At 45.1% G+C, this 14605-nt stretch overlaps 1 protein-coding gene across 1 annotated transcript in view; it reads right to left on the bottom strand.

The window, feature by feature from the left end:
* The window catches only part of LOC137562223 (uncharacterized), a 54482-nt gene extending 39877 nt beyond the window's left edge, over nt 1-14605 (bottom strand). The window contains exons 1-5 of the mRNA XM_068273556.1: nt 14531-14605; nt 13074-13151; nt 11966-12079; nt 9981-10043; nt 9623-9853 (exon numbers count right to left, since the gene is read on the bottom strand). Of these exons, the coding sequence (XP_068129657.1) occupies nt 9623-9853; nt 9981-10043; nt 11966-12079; nt 13074-13151; nt 14531-14605 (561 nt within the window). The remainder of the gene's footprint in view (nt 1-9622; nt 9854-9980; nt 10044-11965; nt 12080-13073; nt 13152-14530) is intronic.

The raw sequence follows: 14605 nt of genomic DNA, 5'->3' as shown, positions 1-14605 counted from the left end.
AGTAACAGGACCCGGTACCAGCGATAGAGGCAGTGGAGGACGGCGGCGTGGGAGCGATCCAGGCTTATGGGGCTGGAAGAAGCCCCAGGTATGTATAACATCTTTTTTCATTTTTCAGAGATCATTTGTCTCTGGTTCCCTTTAACTCTTATGGTCCATTCACACTAAAGCGGCATGCCCGTGATTTCGGCAAAACGCTCAAGCGCTAGCGCTTTTTAAAACGTTAGTGCAATAATAACCTATGCCCATTCTCACTTGGGAGATTTGCGTTAATCGTCAGCGATTAACATAATTTGGCAAATGCAAATGTGTAGCCTGCACCATTTTCAGGCGATTTCCCAGCAATCGCGTTTAGTGCTATAGAAGCGCTAATCGCGATCGCAGAAAAATTGCTGCAGTGTCCAGTGATTTTTGCCACGTTATTCGCGGAAAAATCACTCCCGCAAAACACTGCGACCTAAGCTCTGAGGCAGAGAAAGAAAAAAAGGAACATAGCAGAGTTGTTTGTGTGCTAAGCACTATACATACACATGCCTATCTTATCATGTCACATGTCACCTCGGGTATCCTTAAAGAGAGGGAAGCCTCAGGATGTCGATCAAGATGAATGACAAGAGGGTCTCATGAGAGGAGTGAAGGTTCTGGGAAGGATGAGATCTGAAGAGTGAGGGCAGTCGGTACACACAAAGGAGCGAGGGCAGACAGTACACACACATACACAGAGGAAAGGGTAGGCAGTATATTCACAGGCAATAACACACACACACACGCACGCACGCACGCACGCACGCACGCACGCACACACACACACACACACACACCAGAGAGGGCAACCAACTTGTTTGCTGCTGTGGGGCTGCTGCTCATGTACTGGGCTGTGGCTGTCAGTGGGGTCACCCTGAGTTTGCTCAGACACGTGCACTGGTGTCCCGCAGAGGATTTGGGTGGGGAAAGCTGCAGGAGTAGCAGCTGTCCGGGCCGGGAGTGTTGCAGGTTGGAGAGGTAGGTGGATAGCGGCTCGCGCAGGATGGCCTCTTTCAGGCCCAGGGAGGGCACACACTACATGGCGGGCCCAAGCTTCCAGCAGCACATTGCAGCCACCTTCATGTGGGACAGCTCAATACAGCCAGCGGGACGCGGGTGCATACACACATCCAATTTTGATTGGCCTATCACTGATTATTGCTAATGTAATGCAATGTGTGTGATCCCACTTGAGGGATGTCATTTTTAAAAGATCCACCATACCCTTACATTAGCAAGAGCTTTTCAAATCACACCAATTTTACCATCATATAGTGAATCAACCCCAATGTATTCACCTGTAGAGATGGTCAAGGAGATGCAAACAATTCTAGCTAGCATGCAAACTTCATGTAAATCGTGTGAAGCTTGAAATTGAGCCAATCAAATGCGCTTCCTGATGATTTGGATTGGCCCAGCTGCATACAATTTGCATGCAAGCTGGAATGATTTGCATCTTACCAACCATCTCTGTTTCCCTGGATTCTTATAATGAGAGCAATCTATTCTTTAATTCCATGTAACATAACTACGGCTTTTGCAGTAGTTACAGAATTCCCCAATGGGCCTGATGCAGGAAGTAGCAGTAAAATTGCAGTGAGCAAGGCAGCGAATGGGATTTTTACCAGTAGTAATGGCAGGGGGCAGCATGCGTAACCCTTTTGGTGTAATAAGCAGTCCCAGGGTTACGTGCGCGTTACTATGGTTATGGGTGGTGTACTGCGCATTACCCCACAAACGCCCGTTGCACTAATATGGTAACGGGTGCTGCACGCTGCTGTTAGTACCAGTGACAGTGATGTGTGCTACCTGCGCACAGCAATATTTCCGCTGCTTCGTGCATCAAACCCACATTGGGGCTGATAAGTACTACATAACTTACGGCACACATTGTGACACATTGGGCTCTATTCATAAAACATTTGCGGAAAAAAAAATCTTGGAGGGAAAACACAGCATCGGTATTTTAGACTTTTGTGTGCTAATTCATAAAAATATTTACACTTGCGATGAAAGGTCGGGGAATTCCAGCACTAAACTAGCGGGGCTGGCTGAGTTGATACATTTTCTCTGTGCAGAGACAGAGTTACTATAAAGGAGGCAGCCCCAGCATTCTTATAGATGTGCATTTTTTTAAAAACTGCCTCTCCTTGCCCTGAATCTGCGCTGAATCTGTCTATTAGTCTTTCTAAACAATCTATTTAATTGCCGCAGCTTAGAAGAACTTCCAGAAATGTTACACATGCAGGCTTTCTGATGTGAAATGTATCTGAAAACAGGTACCCAAGGGGTTAAAAAACACAGCCTTGGTATTCCTGGATGTCTTGTTTGCTCTGTTCTCTCTGCTGCTGCCTGGGAGGTCTGTCCCCATTAGCTTGCCTGTTATCCACATGCTTATCGCATTATCTAAACAGACGGTATTCTCCTTTCCCATTCCGCCTGCTCTAATCTTTATGAATTGACATTCAGGGCCCTTTTCCACCAGCGCGTTTGCGCTGGCTGAATCGCAAAAACGCAAACCGCTAGCGATTTTACAATCGCTACGGTTTGCTTTTTAACATAGGAATCGCGGTAGGTCATTTCCACTACCGCGATTCGCTTTTTACGGGAACGCGAACGCGCGGCGGAGCGATATTTGCCGCGATTTTGCTATGCAGTGCATAGCATAGCAAAATCGCGGCCGTGAACGTCGGGGAATCGCCGGTAATTGCGATTCAGCAATCGCTAGCGTTCAGCGTGAACGCTAGCGACTGCAAGTGGAAAAGGGCCCTTAGTGACGTGTTGAGATAATCACTGCATAAGGCGGTAATTTCCCGCACTGCTCAGGAATTGTAGCTTTTCATGCGGAAACAGCTTTTATGAATGGACACTTTGCTAAATGGTCGGTAAAGTCAGCTGTTTTGAGCATTATGAGAATGCTTTATGTGTTACTTCAGGGCACAGTTGACACGTGTATCTGAAAGGCTTGCATTAAAGGATACCACAACTGACATGTGGCATAATGAGATAGACATGGGTATGTACAGTGCCTAGCACACAAATAACTATGCTGTGTTCCTTTTTTTCTTTCTCTGCCTGAAAGAGGTAAATATCAGGTATGTAAGTGGCTGACTCAGTCCTTACTCAGACAGGAAGTGACTACAGTGTAACCCTTACTGATAAGAAATTCCCACTTTTTTATCTCTTTCTTGCTCTCAGAAGCCATTTTCTGCTAGGAAAGTGTTTTATAGTTGGAATTGCTTATCAGTATAGGTCACACTGTAGTCACTTCCTGTCTGAGTCCGGACTGAGTCAGCCACTTACATACCTGATATTTACCTCTTTCAGGCAGAGAAAGAAAAAAAGGAACACAGCATAGTTATTTGTGTGCTAGGCACTATACATACCCATGTCTATCTCATTATGCCACATGTCAGTTGTGGTATCCTTTAATGACAAAAAAGGCAACGCAAAGCTGCTTATAGTGATCCCATTTGTGTTATTTATTCCCCGCACTGAATAATAAAAGTTGTAAACAATATTCAGGTTAATTAATAAAATGATTGCTAAACACTGCTAATGCCTTTAAAATGAGTTTTTGTAGTGTGACCTTTGATGGATATAGGCTGCTTTATCAAGCTCATGACCTTCCTCCTCTCTTGAATTTGGACTCTATGATAGGGCAGAAGTCCTACCCAATGAGAAAAGGCTGCAGTCCAGGCGGCGTAACAAAAATAAACTAATAACACTTGTACAAGGGATCTGAAATAGAGAAGGGAAAAACATGAAATATAGAAACTTCAGTAAAGACAGGAGGGTGTTGATGGTTTGGGGCTTAAAAAAAAGTTTGTAGGCGGTTGTGAGGCACTCAGAGTGCATAGAAAGGGGCACATAAACACAGAAGGGTCTTGTGTAGCACCGTCCATGAGTCTTGAGTTGTCATGCAGTTTCGCATAACAATAGTACCAAGCCTGTGACCAATCAGAGGGCTGAAACGCAGCATCCATTCACATCATAACAGTACTGTAATTGCTGTTACGGATTCAGTCAGAGCTCTGTGGCCCTTTTACATTTTATATGAAATCCCCAGACATGGCATAAAGGAATGTTAATAAGCCCTGGGCAGTGAATAGACACAAGACTTCCAGGCAAATATACAATGCAACCTTGGAATGTAATGAAGGCTTCAGAGCATACAACAGAACATATGCCTGATGGGTAATGAGGCCTGCCAGGTATTGGTCTTTGCAGCTGTCTAGCCATTCATCTGTGTACATTTCATAGAGCATTGTCAGTGTAGATGGAAAGTACATTACAGTACATAGATGTAGGAGATTTTGCACTGGGCGTGCATGAAGGCAACTTGTTTGGTGAATTTAGCCTGACCTAAAATGTGCTGGAGAACTCAAAGTTCACACAGGTGTGTGTCGGGGAAGGGCGGGGACGACACCCATCTTCTTCAAGACCTAATATATCCTTTTTCATTGCAATTTGGTTTAACTTAAAGGACAACTGAAGGGAGAGGGATATGGAGGCTGCCATATGTATTTCCTCTTAAAGACAACCATGCACCACTTTTCTCTTCCTGGTGTTTTAGTAGCTACAGGAGCTGTCCTGTCCCCCCTCCCCCCCTCCCCTTCTAGCTGCCCAATTCTTATCCACAGGGAAGGTGCGACGATAGCATCTGTGGCTTCCGTAAACTCTTTAAAGCACAGTGTTTTATCTAAACCGCCCTGAAACAATTACATCAGTCCTTTATGCCTGAAACGTCTGTGGTTCTTATCTATTATGTATCCTAACTGATGTTTCCCACTAGCTTTGACTGATTATAACAATAAAAATTGTATTTGACGTTGAAAACATATCGGAGGTCCCATCCATTTATTGGACCTTATGTGGTGTGGTTATCTCCATAGAGTTTCCTTCTGATGTCCACATCCTCTCAGTCGTTTAGTGCAAGGTTAGATGGACTGAGGTCACCAATTCCGTATGCCTGGAGCAGAGAGTGGCAAGACATGGCAGAATCATTTGAAGAGTATGACGATGATGTCACCTGTGATGACATAATGCCACAGACAGATACAGAGTATGAAACATATACTCCTGGTTCAGAGTATCCACTTAAATTCATGCAAATAAAACTCAATTTTATGGAGACTCTGTCTGGACTTACAAAGCTGATCCTACTCTACTCGCCCAACCCACTGTGGTAAATCAAAAAGCTCTGCATCGTTCCCTAACCAATAGTCTTGTGAGGAAAACCTGTTACCTTAATTAACATTAGCAGCCATGGTGGATAACTAAAACTTATCAAAAGCAGGTTGTCTTTGTGACCAGTTCTATATTAAAAAAAATTATTTGCCATAGAAGAAAATCCTGTCCTTATTTGGCTATTCCATTATTGCCGAACAGACCAAGAATCACAGGCACAAAAATCAATACCAGTTCACGTGGCAAAGAGAGCCCTCATTAAAGATTTGAAGGAGTCCTGATTAAAAACTGCTGTTTAACTAATCGTGAAGAATATTATGGACAGCATTTTATGACCTGAACCCATAGTGTTCTCCAATTCACATATAATAGGGTTTTTCCATGGCACCAATGACTTTCATAATCCTGGATATATCTGGACCTGTCCTACATCCCAGGGTTTTCCAGCAGATGTTACAGCATCATCCAAATCCATATAAATGATTAGACTTCTTATGGTGACTTTAAATTGTAGAAAACTTTGTGACACATACAGCTCTTCTCACATGGCTTTAAAAAGATATCTGTAATACAGAAACATTTCTACTTAAAGTCATTGTAAACAGTAATAGCAAAATTATCACTTAATGTATTGGATGTTGCTCTAACTATCCCCTCTCATACTCACTACTGACTCTATCTGGTTCCAGTTTTACCAACTTCTTGTGCATAGCAATGCTTATACTTTATAAGGCTGTCTGTAAAGTCCTCTAGGTCAGAGCAAACTGTAGTTGCCCAATATAACTAAAGAGTCAAACTTTTGCTTAGATTTTTAAAATCATCCACACCATTAACCATTTCTGCCGCTCGGACGTGAAGCTCACGTCCGGGCGGCTGCTCTGCTGCGGTGGCTCCGTGGTGTCCCCACACAACATGGTTCCCGATCACCGATCCATGTCCCTAGCAGAAAAACCAAAGCGCTCTTACTAGAGGCTTCAGTCTTTCTGCCCGTAAAAATTTCCGCATCCCCCTTGTGCTTCCGCTTAGCGAGAAGCACAAGGTGGGAAAAAAACATTCAACGTGGTCATCTTGTGGCCAAATAGTAAAACTACATCTACATATTTTTTACTAGGGATGGGACGACGAATCCGGCGAATCCACGAATCCCTCGAATATTGGGAAATATTCGAGATTCGTGGAATCGAAACCCGACGCCATTTTCCACTGTACGAATCCGCCGAAGCCCGATGCTGCATCGCCACGCATCCGCCGCTCGCATCCGTTGCTCGCATTCGTCCTCCTCCGACCCCCCCGCGCCTTCTCCGCCCGCATACTTAGTATCAACTCACCTATCCAGAGCGGAGCGCAGAGAGGCAGACCTCTCGCTGACTTCCTGGTTCCCTCTAGTGACGGCTTTTACAATGACGTCATCAGTAAAAGCCGGTCCGGCCACTAGAGGGAACAGGGAAGTAACGAAGAGGTCTGCCGCTCTACGCTCCACGGGAAAGGTGAGTAGATACCTATGCAGGGCTGAGCGGAGGAGGCAAAGGGGACGGAGGAGGCCGTTGGGGGTGAGCAGAGGAGGCACGGGGGGGGGGGGGGGGGGGTGGTTGGTCTACCTACCTACCTATCGGACACTATACCTACCTATCGGACACTATACCTACCTACCTACAGGCCACTATGCCTACCTACAGGCCACTATACCTACCGGCCACTATCCTCACCTACCTACCTACCCACAGGCCCCTATACTTACCTACCTAAAGGCCCCTATACCTACCTACCTAAAGGCCCCTATACCTACCTACCTACCTACCTAAAGGCCACTATACCTACCTACAGGCCTCAATACCTACCTACCCACCTACCTACCTAAAGGCCCCCTACACGTACCTACCTACCTAAAGGCACCTATACCTGCCTACCTACATACCTACCTATACTTAAGGCCCTATACCCTGCTACCTATACTGAAGGTCCCTTTACCTACCTACCTACCTAAAGGCCCCTATACCTACCTACCTACATACCTACCTATACTTAAGGCCCTATACCCTGCTACCTATACTGAAGGTCCCTTTACCTACCTACCTACCTACCTAAAGGCCCCTATACCTACCTACCTACCTATACTTAAGGCCCATATACCCTTTACCTACCTACCTACCTATACTGAAGGCACATGTACCTTACTACCTATACTGAAGGCCCCTATACTTAGCTACCTACCTGTACTGAAGGCACATATACCCTGCTACCTATACTGAAGGCCCCTATACCTAGTTACCTACCAATACTGAAAGCACATGTACTGTGCTACCTATACTGAAGGCCCCTATACCTTGCTACCGATACTGAAGGCACATGTACCTTGCTACCGATACTGAAGGCAGACGTACCTTGCTACCGATACTGAAGGCCTCCATACCCTGCTACCTACCTATACTGAAGGCACATATACCCTGCTACCTATACTGAAGGCCCCTATACCTAGTTACCTACCAATACTGAAAGCACATGTACCGTGCTACCTATACTGAAGGCACACGTACCTTGCTACCGATACTGAAGACACATGTACCTTACTACCGATACTGAAGGCCTCTATACCCTGCTACCTTTACTGAAGGCCCATATACCCTTCTACCTATACTGAAGGCCCATATACCCTGCTACCTATACTGAAGGCCCATATACCCTGCTACCTATACTGAAGGCCCATATACCCTGCTACCTATACTGAAGGCCCATATACCCTGCTACCTATACTAAAGGCCCATATACCCTGCTACCTATACTGAAGGCCCATATACCCTGTTACCTATACTGAAGGCCCATATACCCTGCTACCTATACTGAAGGCCCATATACCCTGCTACCTATACTGAAGGCCCATATACCTTGCTACCTATACTGCAGGCCCTTATACCTTGCTACCTATACTGAAAGCTACCAATATTGAAGGCACCCATACCTAGCTAGCTATACTGAAGGCACCTTTACCTCGCTACCTATGCCTGGGTACCTATACTGCGGGCAACTATACCACGGATCGCACAATTCTTATGTGCAGGATTCGTTAGATTCGGGATTCGAAAGGTTCGAGATATTCGAGAACCTTTTTAGATGCGGATCTGGATTCGGATTCGAAGAAATTGGATTCGTCCCATCTCTATTCTTTACATTACAATTTACACATATAATAACATTAAAAATTAACTGTTTATTTCCCACACCAAAATATTACCCAAATAACATTTTTAATGGAAAAAAATTACAATTAAAAAAAAAAAAAAAGACATAAATAGTTACCTAAGGGTCTGAACTTTTTAACCACTTTACCCCCCCAGTGCTAAATTTCTCCGTCCACTGCTTCACCCCCAGGGATGGAGAAAGGCGCACTTGTTTGTTTACTGGCTGGGAGTGGGCGGGGACCTTGCGCGCACACTCCAGCTAGCCAGCACAGCAGGTGACTAATTGGATGTTAGGAACAAGCGTTCCTAAATCCAATTAGACGCGCCGATTGCGGACACAATGAAGACTGCTTCAAACAGAAGCAATCTCCATTGATAACAATAAAATGTAAACAAACGTGCAGCGTGCGATCGCGCGCCCCCGCGACCCGCGCGGGCGCGCGCACACCCCCGCTCTGCAGTGCAATGATTGGTTATGGGGACCCCAGTCCCCAATAAGCAATCATATCACAGAAAAAAATGAATCGAAGCAGCGCTGCAAGTTACAAATCGCGCTGGTGCTTCAGGGGTAAAACCCCTGCGTTGTGAAGTGGTTAAATATGCATTTGAAGGGGGTATACTACGAACATTTTTAAAATGCTAAGCTTGTAAATAGTGATGGACGCAAAACAGAAAAAATGCACCTTTATTTCCAAATAAAATATTGGCGCCATACATTGTGATAGGGACAAAATTTAAATGGTGTCATAACCGAAACAAAGGGGCAAATAAAATACGCGGGTTTTAATTATGGTAGCGTGGATTATTTTAAATCTATAATGGCTAAAAACTGAGAAATCATTAATTTTTTCCATTTTTTTTCTTATTAATCCTGTTAAAATGCATTTATAAAAAAATAATTCTTAGCAAAATGTACCACCCAAAGAAAGCCTAATTAGTGTCGGAAAAAACAAGATATAGATCAATAAATTGTGATAAGTAGCGATAAAGTTATTAGTGAATGAATGGGAAGTGAAAATTGCTCTGATGCATCAGGTGAAAAATTCCCGCAGGCTAAATTGGTTAACTGATCACGTGGAATGGAGTCCTCTTGCAAAATCTTTGATGCCAAGGAAAAAGGCCGTACCAAATCCAGTATAGCTGGTGTGTCTCTTATTCTCTACAGTTCAGTGCACGGTCTCCTCTGGATTTAATGCATGTGGTGGGACAGATGTATTGCTTAGAGGCAGTACTTGCTGAGCCCTTGAAGCTAGTGGTACATCTTCTGAACATGAATCTCCACTGTCTACAGTAAAAGGTGGGCCAATGACAGTCTGATTATCCTGAGAGTCCCCAATCCAGTGGATACCATTGGCAAGGTGTGGGCTCTTTGTGGCCATAGCATTTAATGTGTGTTCTGTACTGATGGCCACCAATGGCTGTTTGCTCCAGTATTGATTCTCACTTTCAGTTTCTTCTGATTGCTGTGAGCGTTAGAGGTTGGAGTCAAACATTCTGTGGGGCCCTTGTTGTGATCCATACTGAGCTCTTTTTTCTCTTCTTCTGAAACTAGCCCAGTGTAGGAATTATAAGCGGAAAAAGTCAGTGTACCATGATGACATCTGCCTCCACTTGATTCCGAGAGGGATTTCGGTGAGTCCTTCGAACATCCACCTAATGACATGCAAATTATTATCAACAGTCAGAAAAAGACCAATGTTTATCTAAGCATAATTTCAGCATTACCTAAAAATCGAATACTTAAGTTATAGCTATATGCTGATGAGGACAGGAATTCTCCCCAAATAACATTCCTGACAAGACAAGACCCAGAGCATTTAAATAACACTTTTCTCCTGGCTGACTTAAAGCACCAGAGCTGCAGCCAATTAAGGCACGCTCTTCTGGCAACCAGGATAATTAGGAAGCCTTGCCCAAAGACTCCTTACTGTTTTACATACTGGCTTGAGCCAGGATTCAAATACTTGTCAAAGAGCTCAAATCCCACATCAAGGGCAACAGCTTTACCAGTAAGCTATCCAGCAGATCATCATATACCCCCAAACAACATAACTTAGTAGCATTTCCTCTATCCTACCTAATAAAACGCAAGTGTCTCTGCGTCCAATGTCCCTGTATGTGTGTGTTTCTTTGCAGTGCGCATGTGCAGGGAGGGATACAGAGACACTGAGGAGAGCTGGGAGAATGACGTGGCGGGGGGCCAGGATGGGCGGGCGTGTGAGCGCACGCGGAGAGCTGGGGGAATGACGTGGCGGGGGCCAGGATGGGCGGGCGTGTGAGCGCACGCACAGCAGATGAGCGGTGACAGATCTAGCTTGTTTTTAAACGGCAAAGGTCACTAGTACAACATCAATAGGCAGTGTGTCTCTTTAAGTGGGATTATTCTCCCGAAGCAAACATTTCAGCAAATATGCTTTGTTATATAAAAAAACATTTGAAAGCAATCCCACACATTCTCTCTGTGTAAAAACATATAATTTCACTGCAGAGAGCAGTGCAAGATCGCTTATCTCTGGCTAATGGTAAACATAATAATTGCTGGCTGAAGCTCTCTGAGGCATGTGCCCTCACTGTGCATCCCTCTTTTTCTTCTGAAGTGGTTCAGCTGTTGCCAATGTGTCTGTTCAGCAGAGGGAGCAGAATCAAAACAGAGGCAGAGAGTGTCTACTGCCTTTGCCGATGAGACACAGATAAGCTTGTGCTGCTCTCTGCAGTGAAAATGTAAGTTTTTACATACAGGGAATGTTTTTAAATGTTCTTTATGTAACTAAGAGTAGTTACTGAAATTTTAGTTTTGGGTGTATGGTACCACTTTAAGCAACATAATTAGACTGTGTCATCCCCACCCCATATAAGTCTTAAAGTGTACCTGAGATGGGGCCACTTTAAAAATGTATACATACTTGGGGTTTCCTCCAGCCCTCTCCGGCGTGATCACTCCCTTGTCCCTCAGTTGCCTCCTCCTTCACCCCCAACTGGCCCCTGGAAAATCCTCCAGTCGGGGCCATTTGGCAGTCTGACCAGGCGCGCTCCCCCGTCTCCGGGAGAATTCTGCGCCATGGTACTGCGCTGGCACAGAATGCTCTCAGTGACGTGAACACAGCGGGAGCATGCGTGCGGCAAGTCCACACATGCGCAATTTGCCCCGGACTAGAGAACTTTCGGGGATTCGGAAAAGGACAGCATGGGAGCGATCAGGCTGAGGGGGGATGGAGGAAGCCCCAGGTATGTATATTTTGTCTGTATATGCCCATCTCAGGTTCCCTTTAAGAACCTAAGCAATCTCAGGCAGGTGGTCCTAATGTTTTGGCTGATCAGTGGATATGGACACTCCGACAGGGATAGTTAAACTTCCTGTAATTGTCACAGCAGAAAAGCAGAGCTTGTCACATTTCTTGAATACACATCTGTAAAAATTGGAAATTTCTCTGCAATTTAGTGAATTAACCCCTATATATTAAATGGAGGATACAAAATATGCTGAGATAGTACAATAGCATTGTCACATTTTACCTTGTGACTCTTGTGGGCAATATCATGTAGGACCATCCTTAGCCCTCCAGCAGTTAAGTTACCGGTAAGTGGTTTGTAGAGCCATTGGCAGCGTGAGTGAGGTCTCCAGGGATGGTTTCTGCATAACTAGTGATGTGGTTTGCCCAGTTCTGAGTGACTGATCCATACCACGATGGCTAAATTATAAACAATATGGAAATGAGGGCAAGAAAGTCAGAAGCAAAGCTGATCATTTACTGCTGTGTATTTCAAACGCATTTATTGCATATACAGGAAAATAGAAAGGGACTTAAAATAATTTCTTAATAGACTAGTACTATAAGCATTTATGCTTAAGTTATCGCTTGTCACTTAGGGTATGCTTTAATACCGCCACCTATTATAGTGGGGTCAGAGAAGCCCCATGTTAACTTTTGTCTAGGGCCAGAGGCGGCCTTGGGGGGGGGGGGGGGGGGAGTGGGGCGTTCGCCCCAGGCCCCACACCTGAAGGGGGTCATGCAGTCATGCACAGTCGCACTGAGAACCCCGTTTTTTGCACCCTGCGCATTGACATCATTTACGTCATACGCACAGCACTCCCAGCCACAGGCGCGCAAAATACTACAGACCCATCGCCGACCACTGCAAGTCTGCGCCAATCAACCTCTCACAGGACTCAGTAGCATTATATTTTGATATAATAATTTGCTAAACAGGTAAAGACTCCAATACCACCAACAGAATCAGAGTCCGCCAGCAAAGTCAGGACAACAGACACAACACATATCACCCTGTCCCCTTGAGGTGGTGCAGAAGAGGCACCCCAACTCCCCATTCAGCCTAGCACCCATCCCCAGTCAGTCTGGTACACACCCCTAGCTCCCCACCCAACCTGTATCTATCCATAAGGACTACATGGGGCTTGAATTTAAACCACATAGTAATACATTAACAACCTCCTGAAATCTCTCCTTCCACTACTCTGATGTTGCCCCTCTTTGCCAATCACCCAAAGGATCCACTTCAAACGCCTAACACTATCATTCAAAGCTGTACATAGGCTTTCCTCTCCATCCATTTCCTTATTAATCTCCAGATATCATCCCTCCCAGAACCTTTGCTCCTCCCAAGAGACCCTCTTGTCATCCAGCTTGGTCACCTCCTCTCACTCTCACATCCAGGACTTCTCACGAGTGTCACCTCTCCTTTGGAACTCTCCCACAGCCTGTTCGTCTCACCCCAAGCCTGGAAATTTTCAATCATACTCACCTACAAATGGGAAAAAGAGGCTACAATTTGCACAAGCTCACCAAAATTGGACAGTTGAAGACTGGAAAAATGTTGCCTGGTCTGATGAGTCTCGATAGAGTAAGAATTTGGCATAAACAGAATGAGAACATGGATCCATCATGCCTTGTTAACACTGTGCAGGCTGGTGGTGGTGGTGTAATGGTGTGGGGGATGTAATCTTGGCACACTTTAGGCCCCTTAGTGCCAATTGGGCATCGTTTAAATGCCACGGGCTACCTTAGTATTGTTTCTGACCCTGTCCATCCTTTCATGACCACCATGTACCCATCCTCTGATGGCTACTTCCAGCAGGATAATGCACCATGTCACAAAGCTTGAATCATTTCAAATTGGTTTCTTGAACATGACAATGAGCTCACTGTACTAAAATGGCCCCCACAGTCACCAGATCTCAACCCAATAGAGCATCTTTGGGATGTGATGGAACAGGAGCTTCATGCCCTGGATGTGCATCCCACAAATCTCCATCAACGGCAAGATACTATCCTATCAATATGGGCCAACGTTTATAAAGAATGCTTTCAGCACCTTGTTGAATCAATGCCACGTAGAATTAAGGCAGTTGGTATGGTGTTCCCAATACTCCTTTAGGTGAGTGTAATTTGCTATAGTTATAATTTAAAGCTCACTGCCTCATCTGCTAACCCCTTTTGTCTACTCCCCCAGTGTCTCCACCCCACCCCACCCCATTTTATCAAATGAACATCCATCAGTACTGGTGATGATCAAACTACACATCAATTGTATGTATCTGTACTTGTATCACTAGTTGCTCATGGATCTATTTTCCTCATTATTGTATGTTTCTGTACAGTGCTACAGAAGATGTTGGCGCTATATAAATAAAAAATATTAAGAAGAAGCCCCAGGTACCATATTTTTCGGAATATAAGACACTCTGGCATATAAGACATACCTAGTTTTAGAGGGCAAAAATCAGTGGAAAATACTAAACCTAGGTGTGTCTGAGGTGCAGGGGCGTCTTATGGACCTCTAACTCCCTAAAAACTGTCTCTATCTAAGCTTCACTGCCCATCTACACTAACCCCTGCTACACTACACTAACTCCTGCTGCCACCACCAACTACACTAAACTTCACTAACTAACCCCTGCAGCCAACCCAAACTACACTACACTACACTAACTAACCCCTGCAGCCAACCCAAACTACAGTACACTTCACTAACTAACCCCTGCAGCCAACCCACACTACACTACACTTCACTAAATAATCCCTGCTTCATCTCACCTGATCCTGCCACCGTGCTCCTCTCCTCCTCCATCTGATTGCAGTCCATCATCCGAGGGTCCCAGCAGTCATCCGAGGGTCCCAGACATCATCCAGGATCAAGATCTTCAGTGTCCCAGCCGCTGGCTCCTCTTCGCTGCAGTCTCCGTATACAGACTGCAT

Source organism: Hyperolius riggenbachi, chromosome 3 (genome assembly GCF_040937935.1).
Source record: "Hyperolius riggenbachi isolate aHypRig1 chromosome 3, aHypRig1.pri, whole genome shotgun sequence".
NCBI lineage: Eukaryota > Metazoa > Chordata > Amphibia > Anura > Hyperoliidae > Hyperolius > Hyperolius riggenbachi.
The sequence above is the reverse complement of the archived record's forward strand: the minus strand, read 5'-3'. Positions and strand labels throughout refer to the sequence as shown.